Raw genomic sequence first — 17,858 nt, 5'->3', positions numbered from 1 at the left:
GTAAAATGATTTTTAAAACCTCTTATTAGCATCATTGCGTGAATAATGCTAGTAAAAGGGTTTAAAAATCATGGCACATACCAAAATAAAAAATTGCGATAAAAGAAATTAGTCCAATTTTCTAAAAATCGTCGATACTATCCTTGTTTTCGTTTTCGGGAGCGTTTCCCTAACACCCCGTATATTTTAATTTTCGCACTTTCCTACTAATATTACAAATACGAAAAAACGTAATATGCCAGTCTGTTACGCTTTGACCCATAAAACACTGAATCGATTTTGATAATATTTGGTACACAGACAGGAACGAGTAGAGCTTAGGAAAGGACAAAGGCTACTTTGTAACCGACTTAAAAAAAGGGTTTTGATAATGCGCGATAAACGAAAACCGCGCGGGCTAAAGCTAGTTTTACAAGTAGGTAAATTACTGCGGCCCGCAAGAATGAACAATAGCAATTATGCTACTAGGTAAAAAAAAAATAAAAAAAGGTTGAGTATGACTGCTCTAGATCTAAGCTGCCTAGGGACTACTAACTTCCATGAATTATCATCTAAGCAAGTACTCAAGTACTTGAACAATTTATGAGGGTTATCACTAACCTTCTCTAACATTTTACTGTACCATGAATCTGAGACATTAGTCAAGTCATCAATGGTCACCAAGTCTAACTTTGCAACAGATCGCGAAAGTAAATCTGAAACATGGTGCTCTGATCCTTTACGATGAGTAACAGAAAAATCAAATTGCTGCAAACGTACTATCCACCTAGCCAAACGTCCCGAGACCGCTTCGATATTCTGGAGCCACACTAAAGAATTGTGGTTAGTCAACACCTCAACCCTAATTCCTTCAATATAGGGTCGTAACTTCTCTAGCGCCCAGAGTACTGCCAAGCACCCACGCTCAGTGGTTGAATAATTTTGTTCCTGGCGAGTCAAACAAGGGCTTATATACGTGATCACACGCTCTCCTCTTTTCGGGTCTGGTTGGCTAAGTACAGCTCCCAGTCCATGACCGGATGCATCGGTCTGAACCTGAAACGGTAACAAGTTTCTCTTCAAGAGAACGGAATGAGCGGTCACATTCGGGACTCCAAACAAACTTACTGTTCTTCTTCAGAAGATTGAATAGAAGGGCTATGTAAATAAATTGGGAATGAACCTACGGTACCATGAAAGAGTACACAATATGCTACGAACATCCTTCACATTTCGCGGAACTAAAATTTCGATCAATGCCTTAACCTTCTCAGGGTCAACTTTTAAGCCGCTAGCACTAACAATGTAGCCCAGATAACTTTACAGAAGCAACACTTTTCCCTAGAAACTGTAAGTCCTGCCTTCAATAGTCTCTTGAACACTTCTTCTAGTACTTCTAAGTGTTTCTCGAAGTCCTGAGTAACAATTATAACATCATCAAGGTAACAGAACACAAAAGGTTGCAAATTACTACCCAAAACATGATCCATAACCCTCTGCCAAGTAGGAGGTCTATTACGAAGGCCGAAAGGCATTCTACAGAACCGGAAAAAACCCCTATTTGGTGCAGTGAAAGCTGATTTTATGTCCAACGAACTTATGAATCTAGCGTCTTTCAACTTATCAAGAGTATTCGCAACAAAAGGGAGAGGATAGCTGTTCTTACGGGTTACCGCATTCACCTTACGGTAATCTACTCAAAACCTATACCCACCATGCTTTTTCTTCCCATTATTATCGGAGAAGACCAAGGATTCTTGTTTTTTTAACGATGCCTTGTTCCAGTATATCGTTAAGTCGATCGTCGATATGCTTTTGAAGAACTTGCGACACCGAATAATACCTTTTCTTGATTGGTGGCCCCTCTACAATTATTTCATGTTCCATCAAATTGACCTTACCCATTCCATTGCCCATAATTGCAAAATTTTTCTCGATTACCCCGCTGCAAACTGCCAAACATTATTCCACAAATCTGGAACAATACCCAGGACTTTCCAGAAGTCAGCTCCAAGGAGCATTGACCTCGGTAATCCTGGAATAATTAGAACTTCCAAAACAACAACACGATCATTAACCTTACCGAGGTACTATGCAACTACTTATGCTCGAACATACCTGACCGTTAGCAACAGTGCATGTATTGAAGAATCAATCTGAACTCTCAAGCCCTCAAGGACATTCCAGCTCTTGCCATTTATTATAGTTCGAGAAGCACCATAGTCAAGTAAACCCAGAAATTCCACCAATAGAATTGGCGATCGCTGGAGACGGTCCATATCTCAGTGACTCGATCTGTTTCCCGAAAGACTACATTTGAGACAAGTTTTAACAGTATAACCTAGATTACTATACCTGAAGCAACGTCTCTGTTTAGGTGGAGCACAACCTATAGACCTTTTCAATTTTCGTCTTGTGAATGAGGAAACGGTTCTGAAATTCTTGCAGAATCTGAAAAATAGTTCTCCTGGTTTCGATAATCTTTCGTTATCGTTTATCAAGATATGTTGTCCTCTTATCCTTCCTTTTATTGTGAACATCTTCAATACAATTTTGCTTGATTCAAAGTTCCCTACATCCTGGAAGCATGTTCAGGTTACCCCTATTCCCAAAAATCGTAGTCCTCAGCAACTCTCTGATCTCAGACCCATCAGCATTTTGTCAGGATTATTCAAGTTGTTTGAAAAAATAATGGCTGACCAACTTGCCGAATATCTTGAAAAAAATTTGATTTTGCCTGGAGTTCAATCGGGTTTTCGTCCGGGATACAGCTCCACGGGCGTACTGCTGGGTGTGACGGATGATATCCTGCGCTCACTCGATGACTCTAAGTGTGTGGCTTTGTTTCTGCTAGACTTTAGCAGGGCCTTTGACACGGTTAAACATGATATTCTTTTAGCTATTTTGGAATCGTGTGGAGTCCGCGGGAATGCTCTGCGCCTTTTCGAGCCATACCTGGCGGGTCGTTCACAGAGTGTGAAGCTGGGTGGTAAAACCAGCCGGCCTAGGAATATTCTGGAAGGTGTTCCTCAAGGTTCAATTCTCGGCCCTCTCCTTTTTTTGGTTTACACCAGCCACTTCATCACGTTTATTCAATATTGTAGGGTCCTTATGTACGCCGATGACTTTCAACTCTATTATGATTTCACCATATATGACCTGGATGATGCAGCATTAAAAATGAATGAGGATCTGAATCGACTAGCCGAATTTGCCGCGAGACATGCGTTGAAACTTAATGCGAAAAAATCATCTGCTCTCGTATTCGGTTCGAACAAGAACAAACAGATTATTAAGGACAGATACAAACCGACAATAAATAATGATGGCATTCAATTCGTTGATAACGCAAGAGACTTGGGTTTGATAATAGACGATTCTCTCAGGTTTCGTGAGCACGTGGTGAGTGTGGTTCGGAGGGCGTATGGTGCGTTAAGATTGCTGTACCCACATAGGTCGTGCCTTCCAGTGCATACTAAGAGGGTTCTGTGCGAGTCTTTGGTCCTGTCGCAGTTCACTTATTGTTCACCTGTCTATAGTTTTGTCTAGACAAAGAAACTTTGGACCGGATCCAACGTGTTCAGAATTCCTGTATTAGGTTCATTTATCGAATTAAGAAGTATGATCATGTGTCTCATAAGTTGGGAGAATTGGGTTGGCTTCCGATGAGGATTTCCTTTGAATTTTTTTCTTTATGTGCATCTCACAATATCATTATAAAGAGAAGCCCACCATATATCTTCAATAGATTGGTATACAGAACAGACGTACATAACATCAACATACGTCGAAGGAATATTTTGTCGTGCCCCCGTCACAGAACATCTACTTTTAAAAGAAGTTTCAGTTATCATATATGTTAGCTGTACAATGGTGTTCCTGATCATTTGAAACTATTGAATCAAAATATGTTCAAGAACAAGATCAAAACTTATCTTCTCGATCCCGCTTCAGTGTAGTTTCTCTGTCATCTCTGTAGGTTGTTTTTCTTTTGAAATGCTAATATTTATATATTTTGCTTCTGCTGACTATTTCAAATTTTCTCTTTGTTTTTAATTTTAGATTAAGATATGTTCAAATGTGCATTTTGTATATAAAAAGGGTTAAGTGGTAGAGCACCTTCGGGTGAACTTCCCCTTGAGATTTCTTGTGAAATAAAGACCTTATTATTATTATTATTATTACCTATGACCGGCAAATTACAATTGAAACAGACCACTTCACCAAAATTAGGTGATATTTTTTGAAAATTCGAAACTGACTGTTCGTTCATATCACAATGCTGGATTTGGATTTCCGCAACGCTTTCTTCGACACCAGCATAGGCTAAATCCGGTTCAAGACATCCCTGAGATCGTCTTACAGGAGGCATGAAGGCCTCAACGGACTTTCTGTGTTCCTCCAATTGTCGACATAATTTTCTCAGCTCTGCATATGATTTTACATCGACCAACGCTAACTGAGCCTGAAAAAAAGGTTGTATATTGCGCATTATGATCTTCAGCTGACGCTCCTCGGGAAGTGGAGATCTACATATTTCGAACAACGACGTCACTGTGACCAAATATATACCTATGGGCTCATCCTTTCCCTGTGTACGGCGACGAATTTCCATTTCCTCCAAAAGCTTCTCATCATACTCAAACGGCTCAAATTCAGCTCTAATACCGTCCACAAAAGAATCCCAATCAACACATGAATTCTTTACTGCCCTATACCACTTCTGACTTGGTAACTCCTCTAGCCTCGCAAAGTTCCTCCACTCTCTGCAAAAAGGCCTGGACTGACAAATCATTTCTATCCCCTGAAAATTTTAAGCTCCAGCGAAATACAGGAACAGAATTAATGATTGAACCAGCTGCAGTGATCTGACCAGATGTAAACTCAAGTGGAGTAGATGCAGCCTCGTGGCCTGACAAAGCCTCATCCTCTTCGCTTTCTGATATATTTCCCTGAAAAAGAACCGATGATGGCCTCTCAACATCCGTTCTTTCCTCAAGTGAATCCAAAACAATGAGAATCTTGGCGAAGGTATATCTCCCATAAGCCTTCTCCTCTGGTTTTGTGGGACTGATATGATCTCAACGAAAAATTGCACAACCCAAACGAGTCTGATTAACATTAAAATGCTTGCTTTTAGGGTTTAACGATTGCCTTTCAGACAAACTTTGCTCCACCTTAAGTAAAGACTCATTGATAGCGTTTTTATCTTCCTCGAAAGTAAAAGGATAGGGAGGATATGAGATTGAAGTTCCCTCCTTCTCAAGTTTCATAGCTCTGGACAAACTTGATCGCATTTTCCCCACCGTACCAGTTGGAAAACCTCTTATAGCTAACAAATACTGCAGTTGACCTTGTTTTGTAACTATTTGTGAAATAAATTTGATTTGATTTGATTTGATTTAATCTGTTTATCGAAATTTTCCCGGACATTTTCACCAGAAAATAATTATCAAAAAAATATATAGAAAATGAGAGAAAAATATGTAGAACAATAGCGAAAAATAATAAATATATTATCAAAACTCCAAAATACAGAAATACTATAAGGACTTAAGGGCCCCACGTTGGGCGCCAAAAATATGTAGCGAGTCACCCTTGGTTGAAAAAAAAAGAATTTATATTAAAAGAAAAAAAGAATACCGCTTCCCAACACAAAGAAGAGTCCCACTTTATTTTTTCCGGTCAGCTATCAGTGAAGACGGCGTGGGTGCAAGATGTTTCCTAACGTATTTGAAATGACTCTTTAACAACAGAAAAAACAAACAAATATCTATATCACATCGGCTAAATACGTAAATAGCGCAATGTTCCAAAAAAATATATGTATATTATGTGACAAGAGATAATGAAAAAGAAATATTCAAATAAATTCTACAGAATAAAATGATTTAATGAAAATCTTATGATACAATCCCAGTAAAATTTCCACTACAAATCATGTCTTCAATTTTCACAAATATAGCCGTTCATAATATTTCAAAGAGCCAAAAACAAAAAAATAAAGAATAGGCCTCACTTGATCAAGATCAGCTCACAAATTGTTATGTACAAAAATTAATAATAATAAATGGCCAAAATAATATAATTTTTGTGGGTTGTCTAGATTTTCAGATTATTTCACTTATTTATGGAGAGAAAATTCTACTTTATAAATCTTAAGAAGAATAAAGATGAAGCTACATAAGGATTTTGAAATATAACTGATGAAATGTATGAACGAATATGAATTGAAAGAGTTCAAAATTTAAAAATTAATTTCAATAGAAATGTTCACTTTGTCTTGGTATAGGTATTCTTGATCTGTATCATCAATTATAACTCGGATCTCTACATATCAAATGATCAGCAGGGTTGAAACTATTATTAAAACTTTCACCACTTCCGAATCCTGTGTCCAAACCAAGGGAAGAAAATTTAACGTAAACCAAAACTTTGCAGCATTCAATCGATTCGATGTTGTTGGGTCGAAATAAATTCTCAATTGTCAGCGATCTTTTGTTTTACATTATTTTCTAAATGCAAAATCGAGAAGAAATGTTGGTAAATAAAAAAGGCTCTTGAACAATGGTAAAATGCACAATATTAATCGTCCTATATGAAAATTAAGGAAACTCATGATTAAACTCACTTTGATGTTGGACGACCTCAGAAGATAAGTAATCCTTCTATATACTTATGATCCCCAAAAACTGGTATTATATTGCTAATTCAAAATCACAACTGGCAATATTGGAAGAAATAAGGAAAATATTCTTATCCCAAAAACTTTTTGGGTTTCCACAATTGAAATGTCTACTTTCCGAATTTCAAAGTACGAAAGTGAGCATTCCTTGAAAAGGAATTCCAGTATCGGCTCATATGGAGGAGAAAAAAAGATAAACATGTCACGAGATAATAATAATAATAATAATGCAAAGCCCATGCTCCATCAGGGTACATCCGCATTTCATACAAACTAAAGGAAGGACGGGATTAACATCTCCATCTCGGATATATAATCGGAGTATTTTTCAGGTTACGAAATTTCATCTTATTTATCCTATTTTTCCTTCACCCTTCCTGAATTAGTCTACACCTGAAGATGAATTAGATAGTAATATTTCTGGAAATACTGACATTTCCGATCACGATTGGTGAGTCGCGCCATACTTCACTTCTCATTTAATTTTCATTTTGCATTCGGTCTTTGTAAAGTTGAATTATTTAATAATTAACCAAGATCTTCGAGCCACAATATGAACGATCTTTGATTAATTATTAAATAATTCAACTTTACAAAGACCGAATGCAAAATTAAAATGAAGACCATCAGGTCCCGGTGTGGACCAGATGTTCGTCTTTTTTAAAGTTGTTTATCTTCTTGCGTTATGGTGATCTGTTCCATGGTATATTTTTTGATTCCTCCTTTGACATTTCAAATTTCTTTCTAAGTTGTGTGCATTTCATTAGGTGTTGGGAACTCTTCTTCAGCAGTTTTTTGCTCAGTGCCTTTACTCTCTGTTTCAGAGACTCGTACACTACGCTGAGTTCCTGTTTGAAAAGTTTATTCTTGTTTTGATAATAGACTTCGATGCTTGAAACATTTTTTGACATTTTCCTGGATAGCGAATTGCTGTTCAGGTAAGTATGTATCAATTCTATTTTTTTTCTCATGTTATCAATTTTTATTTGCAGGGAATTCTTTGAGGGTACTCCTCCCCCCCTCTCCTGTCTTGGCTGTAGCGTATGTAGTGTACTCTCGCCTGAAATACAATGTGATGATGTGGGGTAAATCGGGTAAATATCTCATATAAAATTCTTCACGTGATTATACATGATACATGCCCAGGGCCGGATTAAACTCTTTTCCGCCTCTAGGCCAAAAACAATTTGCCGCCCCTATGAGTAAAGAGAATTTTAAAAATTCAAATTTTTTAAATACGTGATTTTCGCAGAAGTTGATAAAGACAATTTTCTATCTGGAAATAAAACAATCTAATGTTTCAGAGTTATTTTTCATAGTAAAAAATTACAGCTTTCATAATCAAACTAATAATGGTTTTCTTCTTGCCTTCTTTTCCGCAAATTGTTGCAACACAGCTTCGAAGTCTAATTTTTTCAACAATTCAGTTTCAATGCACAAAACGGCCAGAGAATTCAAACGCTCTTGAGACATGCTAGATCGCAAATAGGATAAAATTCGCTTCAATGCTGAAAACGACCTCTCTGCTGAACAGTTCGTTACAAAAGTGCATAAAAACATTCTAATTGTAATATCGATGTAGAGAAACACTTGCACTAAGCTTTTATCACTTCTAATGAAGGTACTCATCTCGTGTAGAGTTTTTGGAGGTTGTTCTAACTGTGCTAAGTAGGATTTGAAGTGCAAACATTCTCCAGTACTGTACTTCCCGCTTGTATTCTTTAACATGAAGTGCATCTACCTGGCCAGCTGCTTTTTGCCTTTGGAGTAAAATTAGGACACAATTTTTGTGATTCTGTGAATTCTCGTGCTGTTCAATAGTAATAGGATTTTTCCAATCATTAAATCCGGTAGATGCAAATGGACCTTTTCCATTGAATAAACGGCATGGCAGACAGTAGAGACGTCCTGTGGTGGCAGAGTAAATCAAGAAACCGCGAGTGTGAGTCTCGGCATTTTTCAATCGGGTTTCAAACAATCCTTTCGAACAATATCGAACGCGATCATTGTAATTCCTTCTTGAAGCTTCAAAATCTAATAAATCAATATTTTGTTTAATTCCACGATTGATAAAATTCTGCCTCAACTCCTCTGTTATTTCATCCCACAGAGCTGGATCATCACTGAAGTTATCTGAACTGCCGCTAATTTCTGGAAAAGCTTTTTTTCGGATTTTCACAAGATTCCACTTGTTCCGGAATCTCCATAATGCTTTCAGCTTTGTTTGATGTGTTGTTACCACTTGTTGAAGGTTGATCGAATTCTTGTTGAATTTCACTCAGCTCTGTCGAGTCCACTTTTTGTTTTTTATCACCTTTTTGTAAAAAGGTGTCAATCTTGGGAATCTTCTTCACCAGTTCCTCATTTTTTTCTGATCTTTCCTTTGCTCGTTTTCTATATTCACAACCACTTTCACGTTTTCTTGACATTGCGAAAAAAAGAATGAACAAGTAGATCTGAAGATAAGTTCCCACAAAATTTATTTATACTAAAAATTGCACTAGCAATGTTTAAAAATGACTGGCGACAACTCTATAGTGGTTAGTTCTCGATTCTGAGTGTATTGCATGGACGGAAAAATAGGACTGACGAGCTGCCAGTGCCGATTCCGAAATTCACGCAAAAAATTTAACTAGTTACTTGCATCCATTGAAAATAATACCTACTAGGGCAACTCATCAAACGTGCCGCATTCATATTTTAAATATTATGCCAGTCCTCTGATTTCCCTGACAGTAATCCGTGTTTTATTAGTAGCAATTACAATTTACGATAGGATAGGTTTTCCACGTTCTCTTTGATGCGCTCAACCGCCGACAGTGCCGACTGCTGTTCGGTTTTAGGGCGGCTCCTTTGATTTTCAGATTACCGAGGGGTGTGAAAAATGCAACAATATTTCTATCTTCCATTCAAAAGAATTATACATCGGTAATGAAAAAATGTGCGAAATTTTCGAAGATGGCTATTTCTACATTTTCGTAGAGGAGTTAAAGAATTTTTTTTTATTCACCGAAAAATTTGCCGCCCCTAAAATTGTGCCGCCCCTAGGCCATGGCCTATGTTGGCCTAGGCGGTAATAGGGCACTGTACATGCCTATAATAAGGTACCGCAGTTGCTAGAGTAATCTGAAGATGCAAACTTCATAGATTGGAAACACTTTTATATTGCCAAGAATGTGTGTGAAGTTCCTCGAACGTCTTACATAAGTTGTGCTTACACGCGTAGTCAAGCTTTTCCTGCAGTGGACAAGTTTTAAACCATATTTATGTATATTATTCACTAAATTATATTCCTCGAAGAGGAAAAGATACCTAGAAATATAACTCGATCCGCTTCAAATATATCTCAAAAATAAAGTAACAATTATCATTATACAGGGTGTCCCGGGAAGAATGCGACAAACGAATACCATAAAGTAGGGTCATCATGGAGGACCCGTATCAAGATGTTTCAATCGCCTGAGTGCCTTCGTTTGGGGATATACAGGGTGATGTTCATCTTATGAGTGAAATTTTACAGTTCAATAACTTTTTAACTAATCGACCGAATAATGTCAAATTTTGAAGTTTTGTCACCCTTTCCTATCACCTTCCTTCAATATCTCTGAATTCCAGTAAATCAGATCCGGACTAGGAAAATTTCAGACTTTTCCTATTTTCGTGATTATTGGATCACCCTGTACGTGAACATTATGATTATTTTTCCGTTTTTGGAACCACAAAGAATCAATTAATTATAAAAATTCTAAATCTAATCAAATAATCTGATCAATAAACATTCCCTTATGAGTGAAATATTTTTAGTTCAATAACTGTTCAACAAATCTACCGAATAATTTAATTTTTTTGAGTTTTGTCGCCCTTTACAATCGCCTTCCTTCAATATTTCTGAAATCGAATAAATCAGATCCGGACTAACAAAATTTCAGACTTTTTCTATTTTCGTGAATATTGGACCGCTCTGTACGTCAATATCATAATTTTTGTCGTTTCGGAACCACAACGAATTAATTCATAATCAACATTCTAAAACTCAGCTTGATACCGTCATACAGGGTGACCAATAAACATTTCCTCATGAAAGAAGTACAACCGATTCAACCGAAGACGAAGAGAAATCTGTGAAACAATTATATCATATCAACGTGCTCAAAAATGTTCTATTCTTTATCCAGTTTGTTGATTAAAAGTTTTCTCAAATAATTTGAGGAGAATTCAGGTGAGCCATTCGTGAAGGGGGATAAAACTTCAATTTTCGAAATAATTTAACCGATTAATTCAAGATATCTTGAACTATGAAATTTCTTTCATGAAGAAATATTTATTGATCACCCTGAATGATGGCGCCAAGCAGAGATTCAGAATTTTTATTATAAATTAATTCTCTGTGGTGACGAAAACGAAAAAAAATCATAATATCAACATACAGGGTGATTCAATATTCAAGAAAATAAAAAAGATCTTAAATTCTCCTAGTCCGGATCTGATTTACTCGATTTCAGAAATATTGAAGGAAGAAAAGGGCGACAAAACTTGAAATTATTCGGTTATTGAACAAAAAAAATTTCACTCATAAGTGACCGTGCCAAGCAGAGATTTAGAATTTTTATAATTAATTGATTCTTTGTGGTTCCGAAAACGGAAAAAAATCATAATGTTCACGTACAGGGTGATCGAATATTCACGAAAATAGAAAAAGTCTCAAATTTTCCTAGTCCGGATCTGATTTACTCAAATTCAGAAATATTGAAGCAAGGCGATAGTGAAGGGCGACAAAACTTGAAAAATTGAAATTATTCGGTGGATTTCTTGAAGAGTTATTCAATTAAAAAAATTTCACTTATAAGGGAATGTTTATTGATCACGCTGTATGACCGTGCCAAGCGAAGATTTAGAATTTTCATAATGAATTGATTGTTTGTGGTTCTGAAAACCGAAAAAAAATCATAATGTTCACGTACAGGGTGATCCAATATTCACGAAAATAGGAAAAGTCTGGAATTTTCCTAGTCCGGAACTGATTTACTCGAATTCAGAAATATTGAAGGAAGGCGAAAGGAAAGGGTGACAAAACTTCAAAATTTGAGATAATTCGGTCGATCAGTTAAAAAGTTATCGAACAGTAAAATTTCACTCATGAGATGAACATCACCCTGTATATCCCAAACGAAGGCACTCAGGCGATTATTATTAGTATTATTGTTTCAATAAGAGTAGAGGTACAAATACCTATAAACTCAAACTTAAAAAATAACATTCGGAAACTAAATATAACTCAAAACAAAAATTATGGTTTACATGGGGGCCCTCCATGATGACTTCAATTCATGGTATTCGTTCGTCGCATTCTTCCCGGGACACCCTGTATAATCAAGAATCTACCTATTTTCGGAGAATCATGTGCAATTACCTCAACATAGGCATAGGGGGCATTAATTGTCACTTTGTTCTGCGATTTCTGTTTTTTCAATTCACAAGTTTTCTTCATCCCATCGGTGGCAGCCATAACAAACACGAATTTTTTTTCTGTGACGACAAATCACTTGAGAATGGCATACATAAACGATTTTTGGGATGTTAATTCAAAATTCTCACTAGAAATTCATTTCAAAGAAATTTCACACCTCCTAGGTTTTAAAACAACAATTTATAAAAATATCCAAGCTTTATCGGCTGAATATCGAAATGACGAGCAGGTATTTGAAAAACTACACGTTAACTTAGGAGCACGAATATCACATTTTATATGTGAACATTCAAGCTTCCTACATAATTTAATTAGGAAGACCTTTATAAATACGGCGTAATAAATTTTTGGCCCGGATCGTGGTTGTTTCCTTGCAAAGCGCCGTCGATGCATTCGATGCAAGGGTAACACCCGAACTGTTTTCCTGTCAGAAGGGCGCCAATAGAAACAAGGAGAGCTGGGAGGGTTCGATATGAACTATAAAAGTGGCTTCCTTGTCTCCCTCGTCTACAGAAGGAATGGTCATTGTAAATATGTGAGTTAGATGAACTTGCAAGGTTGGAGGTTAAAACAAGGTTGATTCGAAGGTTGGCTGATTGATTGTTATCAGTTGGTATTTGAAAACTGTTCATCATTTTTTCAGGATATATCGGTGATTATGACATTTGTTTTGAAAATGAGTTTCTAGAAATTCCCGTACGCTACGTTTCTCGCAAGAAGTGAGCTCCCGTTTAGGAATGAATGATAAAAAATATATATTTGAACATGCAGTTTGTAATGTATTATGTATAAACGTAGTTGAAATAAGGAAGATAAAATGAAATATACATATACAAGATCGACCCAAGAACAAAATACGTTCTGAAGTATGTATGCAATGTGCAATTGGAGAACGAATATTGAACTTTCTACGGAGCGAACATAACTACTGAACACTCAATATTCATTTGTGTATTGATGTTGTGTTGGTTTTCTACACAATCGTGTTTTTTTTTCAATTGTCTCTTAGTTGCTACTGAAGTTTCTGTTCTGTAGCCACACATGGACTTATTTCTTATGGTTTTCAGTCTCTCATCAGGTACGAGTTCATTTCTCAATATAACCCGGTATTAGTCGGTTACTCTAATTTATCCTCGTCAATTTTTGTTACTTCAAAGTATATGCGCATAATCGTTTCATTTATAGTCTATTTCATTCGTCTTCTAGGTAGACCGGCTTGGGTGATTACTCGTTGAGGATCCTACGCAGCGCCTTCAGCGACCACATCTTAAGGGAGTATCCTTTGTTTGGCGATCTAAGGATTACCCATGGTCTTGTTGTTCTCGAGTATCCGGGTCTCAGATTGGCCGATTTCTGTTCGGTCGGGGATGATTTTGTGTCTCTGTCTTCTTTTGCCGCTGATTCCATCCGTCGCCTTAATTCCTGCGTGGCTTAATCTGGGGTTTGGAACGGCAATGATGATAGTGTATAAATGTAGTGACGAGCTCTGCTCATGAACTGCAATTGCACTGCCGAGCTGTTGATATGTGGCATTCTATTCAACAGAGAAGAGCCGCTCGTCTCCTTAGCTGCTAAGGCTTATCAGTCTGTCTCGGAAGTCCAGCGCCGGCTTCAGTCACGCCCTGACGAACCTCAAGCAGCGGCTCTATATTTCTATTATCATTGTTGTTATTATAGTGGATCCGGTTATTGTGAATCTTTCAATGACATATTGTTGTCAGCCTCAGAGCAGTGACGAACACTGAATTAAGGTAGACATCTATTAGGCCCGTCGGGCCGGGGCGAAGGAATCCGCCTGCCTACATTTGTATGCAACTGCGTCTACTACAGACTGCGTCTTCTACAGGCTGACCGTGTAGTGGACGCAGTTGCATACAAATGTGAGCAGGCGGATTTCTCCCCGGCCCGACCAGCCTAATGGACGCCTGCCTACCTTAATAGTGCTTCGAGCACTAAGCACTAAGCAATTGGAAAAAAAAACTTCGAGCACTTAGCACTAAGTACCGATTTCCACACAGACTCGAGAATACTAAGCACTTTGTGAAAGTAATTCGATCTTCCGAGCACTATTACGAGGAACTTTCGGAACTAAATTTTTTTATCGGAATAAATATTGAACCAATTCAACATAATCGTGAAAGATCATTGAACTGATTCAAAATAGAAAAATTTTGTGAATCAAATATTATGTTATTATATTTCAAAGTTGATACATTTTGCAACGTTACATTGAAGTGAATTTAAAGTAATTGATTTTAATTTTTTTCTCAAGTTTACACAAGCAAATTGGAACCCAACTAACAAAATGTGTTTAATAATAATAATGAAAGGGTAGCGGTAGGAAATCCCTAGCGATTCACCTATCAGGAGAATTGAATCGACCCCGACCTACGCCAGATTCCAGGAGCTCCCTGACCCGGGAAGCTGAAACCTGTGGAAGGGTAACGGACAAGGCCGTGTGGAAATCAGATCAAGAATTCTCCCACCGTAGTTCTGCAGATCGTAAAAAACGATCAAGGGCCGTCTCCTTTACGACACGGAGGAACTCATGAATGATGATAAATTTAAGGAATAGGAATATAGAGTCGCTGCTGAGGTTCGTCAGGACGTGTCTGGAGTCGGCGCTGTACATGACAGTATGAAGGACGTCGGTGACAGACGTGCTAAGGAGACGAGCGTCTGTTGTTCAAAATGCTACGCCTCCACAATCTCAAAATACTAGGAGAAGAATAACACGAGATTCTCCGACTGCTGAAGGTGCTGCGTAGGATCGCCAACCAGCTATCACCCAAGCAGGTCTACCAAGAAGACGCATGAAATGGACGAATTCTATAAATGAAACGATCATGCGCATATACTATGAAGTGACTAAAATGGAAGAGAATGAAATAGGCTTAATCAATGCACAAATTAATTCTGAGGAACAAAACAGCGGAGATTTGATACCAGCAAGATATGAGCAACGGCGGAATATACAAACTGCATCTATTGAAAACCGAGAAGAAGGTCAAAAAGATGTATTATTGCAATTTTCTGCTACAATGAATAAATATTTCATAGAATTCGAAGAGACTGATCCTTTCAAACGACCAATTCTTCCTAGACTGAAGACATCGAATAAACTCTCACATATTCTGCACATAATGGAAAAAAGATGATTCTACCATTTCTTTCGGACGATCAGAACATCGAGTCATTGCATCTTATTACCTACCGCGCTGCCTCCACGATATCAGCAGTACTCGGCGTGAAGCCTAAACCTAGAAGTGGGCAAACAAGCCAGGAAAAACAGCAAAACAAACCACATTGGTAAAAGGGATAGAAACAAAAGTACATACATTCGGTACAAATCTGTTGATGAGTGCACACGTGCTACTTCCGATACGTACACATATTGAGCTGTCCTTTATCTACGGTGAGCGAAGATAAAATATTAAAATCTGATAATTACACTGAAATAATTCCATCTTAAAAATATCATTCGTATTCTGATAATTGCTAAAGATACGAATTATAATATTCATCTCATCGAGCTCTAGCTCGGAGGGAACGATCCATCGGACCGAACAGGCGTATATTTCTTACTAGAAAATATGTCTATGATTATTCCTTATCTCGAATATAACAGATAAGATAACTACAATGAATAGAGGAACCATACACGAACCAACCTCCTCCCAGGCAAACAATTCAAACGTATCAACCAAAACATCATACGCTAATGCAACAAAATCCACACCGACTATGAATTTCCCAAAAAAAAAAACAAGCAATCATACTAAATGCAATTGAAAATCTCCGGAATTCCGACTATATGAAAGCCATTGGTAGTTTAATTGGACCAAAATGCATAAAATTCATCTCACACCTTTCCAACCAGAGAGTCTGTATCTTCCTAGATGAAGTGGAAATAGTAGACAAATTACTAGAAAATAGATCTAGTATCATCATAGGTGGCTATGACATACATATCCGAAGATTTATAACCCCAGCAAAGCGAATCATTATTTCGAATACATGTCCTTCTATTCCTCACGCAACTATTGAAGCAAAGCTAAAAGATCTCGGACTCAAATTAGTCTCCAGTATAAATTTCTTGAGAGCCAGAACAGAGGGCGATGATTTCTCTCATATATTGAGTTTCAAAAGACAGGTTTTCATTAGCCCCCGAAGATGAAGGAGAAGGCATTCCATCATCATTTCTCCTTACACACGAACAAACGACTTACAGAATATTTCTCGCTTCTGACACATTGGTATGCTATAATTGCAAGGAACAAGGTCATATCGCCAGAACATGTCCAAATATACCTGAAACTGTAACGCCCTGTAGTGATGAGTCTCCGACTCCTACTCATACTAACGAAATGAATCCAGAATCAGAAGAAGAAAATGAACCAATGGAAGATGAGTATCCTATAACCGAAATATCTGAGAACCCAAAAAAACGTCGAGCTTCTTTCAGTTCACCAAATGCACAAATACAGAAGAGATCAGCAATCCTTTCACACAACCAACACCAGAACCAAGCTCAGGACAACCCGAAAAAAAATTTTCAACACCTGTTGCATTTTCCCTATTTGAACCAATTAAAATGATGTTATAAATATTCTTACCAATATAAACTGTTCACTGCTTCCACACAGCTCCGCACTGTATAAGGATGTAAGGGAACAGGGTATAAAGGATTGAAATGGAACAAAATGGGACTTGTACAATGCAAACTGACCTTCTAATGAACTGTAATCCTAATATATTCAAAATGTCCGTGAATGTAATCAAAAACGTTTCATCAAACACCGAAAACTTTATACTAACAAACATTAAATTTTCTTTCCGACAACCGATATATCCCATTACTTATCTGACAAAACATACGTCTCGATTTCACAGAATCCGCGACGTTGCCAAAACTTAACATTATAATAATTCAAAAAAGGTTAAAACAACACCTGATTCTGATACATCGAAAACCACGAAAACCAGTAGAAATAAAAAGTATAAAACCTCAAAAAACTCCAACCCCATCCTTAACTTAGACGGAATTGAAGAAGTTTTTCAGGCAGACTCAACACAACTCCCGTTCAACTTTCAAGATTTCAAGAAGTTTCTAGACCTCAGCATCTAAAATGAGGATTCACTCCACAACCCATACAATATCACTGAAAACATCGATTTGATCATACACACAATGGAAAATATATACACTCACTTACCTAGTAAAACCACAAAAACAAAATTCACAAAGATACTCAATAAACTGAAGGCTCAAATAAATTCTGAAGAACATGATTTGTCCAGCAGTATAAGCATAAGCTCCCAAAAACCTTATGATGATATTGACGAACATAAAATCAGAGAGAATAGATTACACCATTCACAAAATTCACTATAATTCAATGGAACTGTCATGGTTTTTATAGCCATCTTCAACAAATACAGCAAATCTTAAACGAGCATGACCCTGACATGCTGTTTCTACAAGAAAAATATATAAAGGAAGATCACAAACCATCTCTAAAAAACTACGAAGCTTATTTCTATAACCGGACAAACGCGAGAAAAGCCAGCGGTGGAGCTGCCATATTTATCGAGAAAACATATCACTCGGAGCAATTGAACATTCAGTCCAATCTAGAAACTACAGCAATATCTATAAACTTACATAATAACATCACAGTATGCAATACTTACATTCCACCTAAACACGACCTTCAGTAATCAGAA

General features: G+C 37.2%; 1 protein-coding gene across 6 annotated transcripts in view; it reads right to left on the bottom strand.

Moving 5' to 3' along the window:
• Positions 1-17,858, bottom strand: part of LOC123673441 (inactive dipeptidyl peptidase 10) — a 536,532-nt gene that overhangs the window by 405,856 nt on the left and 112,818 nt on the right. For 2 of the 6 annotated variants that reach the window (XM_045607933.1, XM_045607931.1), the window contains exon 1: positions 12,075-12,327. The exons of 2 other annotated variants lie outside the window; for them this stretch is intronic. In XM_045607933.1, coding sequence (XP_045463889.1) covers positions 12,075-12,170 — 96 coding nt within the window. In that variant the 5' untranslated portion in view covers positions 12,171-12,327. Of the gene's footprint in view, positions 1-12,074; positions 12,328-15,469; positions 15,588-17,858 lie in introns of those variants that run through there. 2 more of the 6 variants (XM_045607946.1, XM_045607922.1) reach the window with 2 other exon arrangements.

This window comes from Harmonia axyridis, chromosome 1 (genome assembly GCF_914767665.1).
Source record: "Harmonia axyridis chromosome 1, icHarAxyr1.1, whole genome shotgun sequence".
In the NCBI taxonomy this organism is placed as follows: Eukaryota; Metazoa; Arthropoda; class Insecta; order Coleoptera; family Coccinellidae; genus Harmonia; species Harmonia axyridis.
Note: the sequence above shows the minus strand (reverse complement) of the source record. Positions and strands in the feature narration are given on the sequence as shown.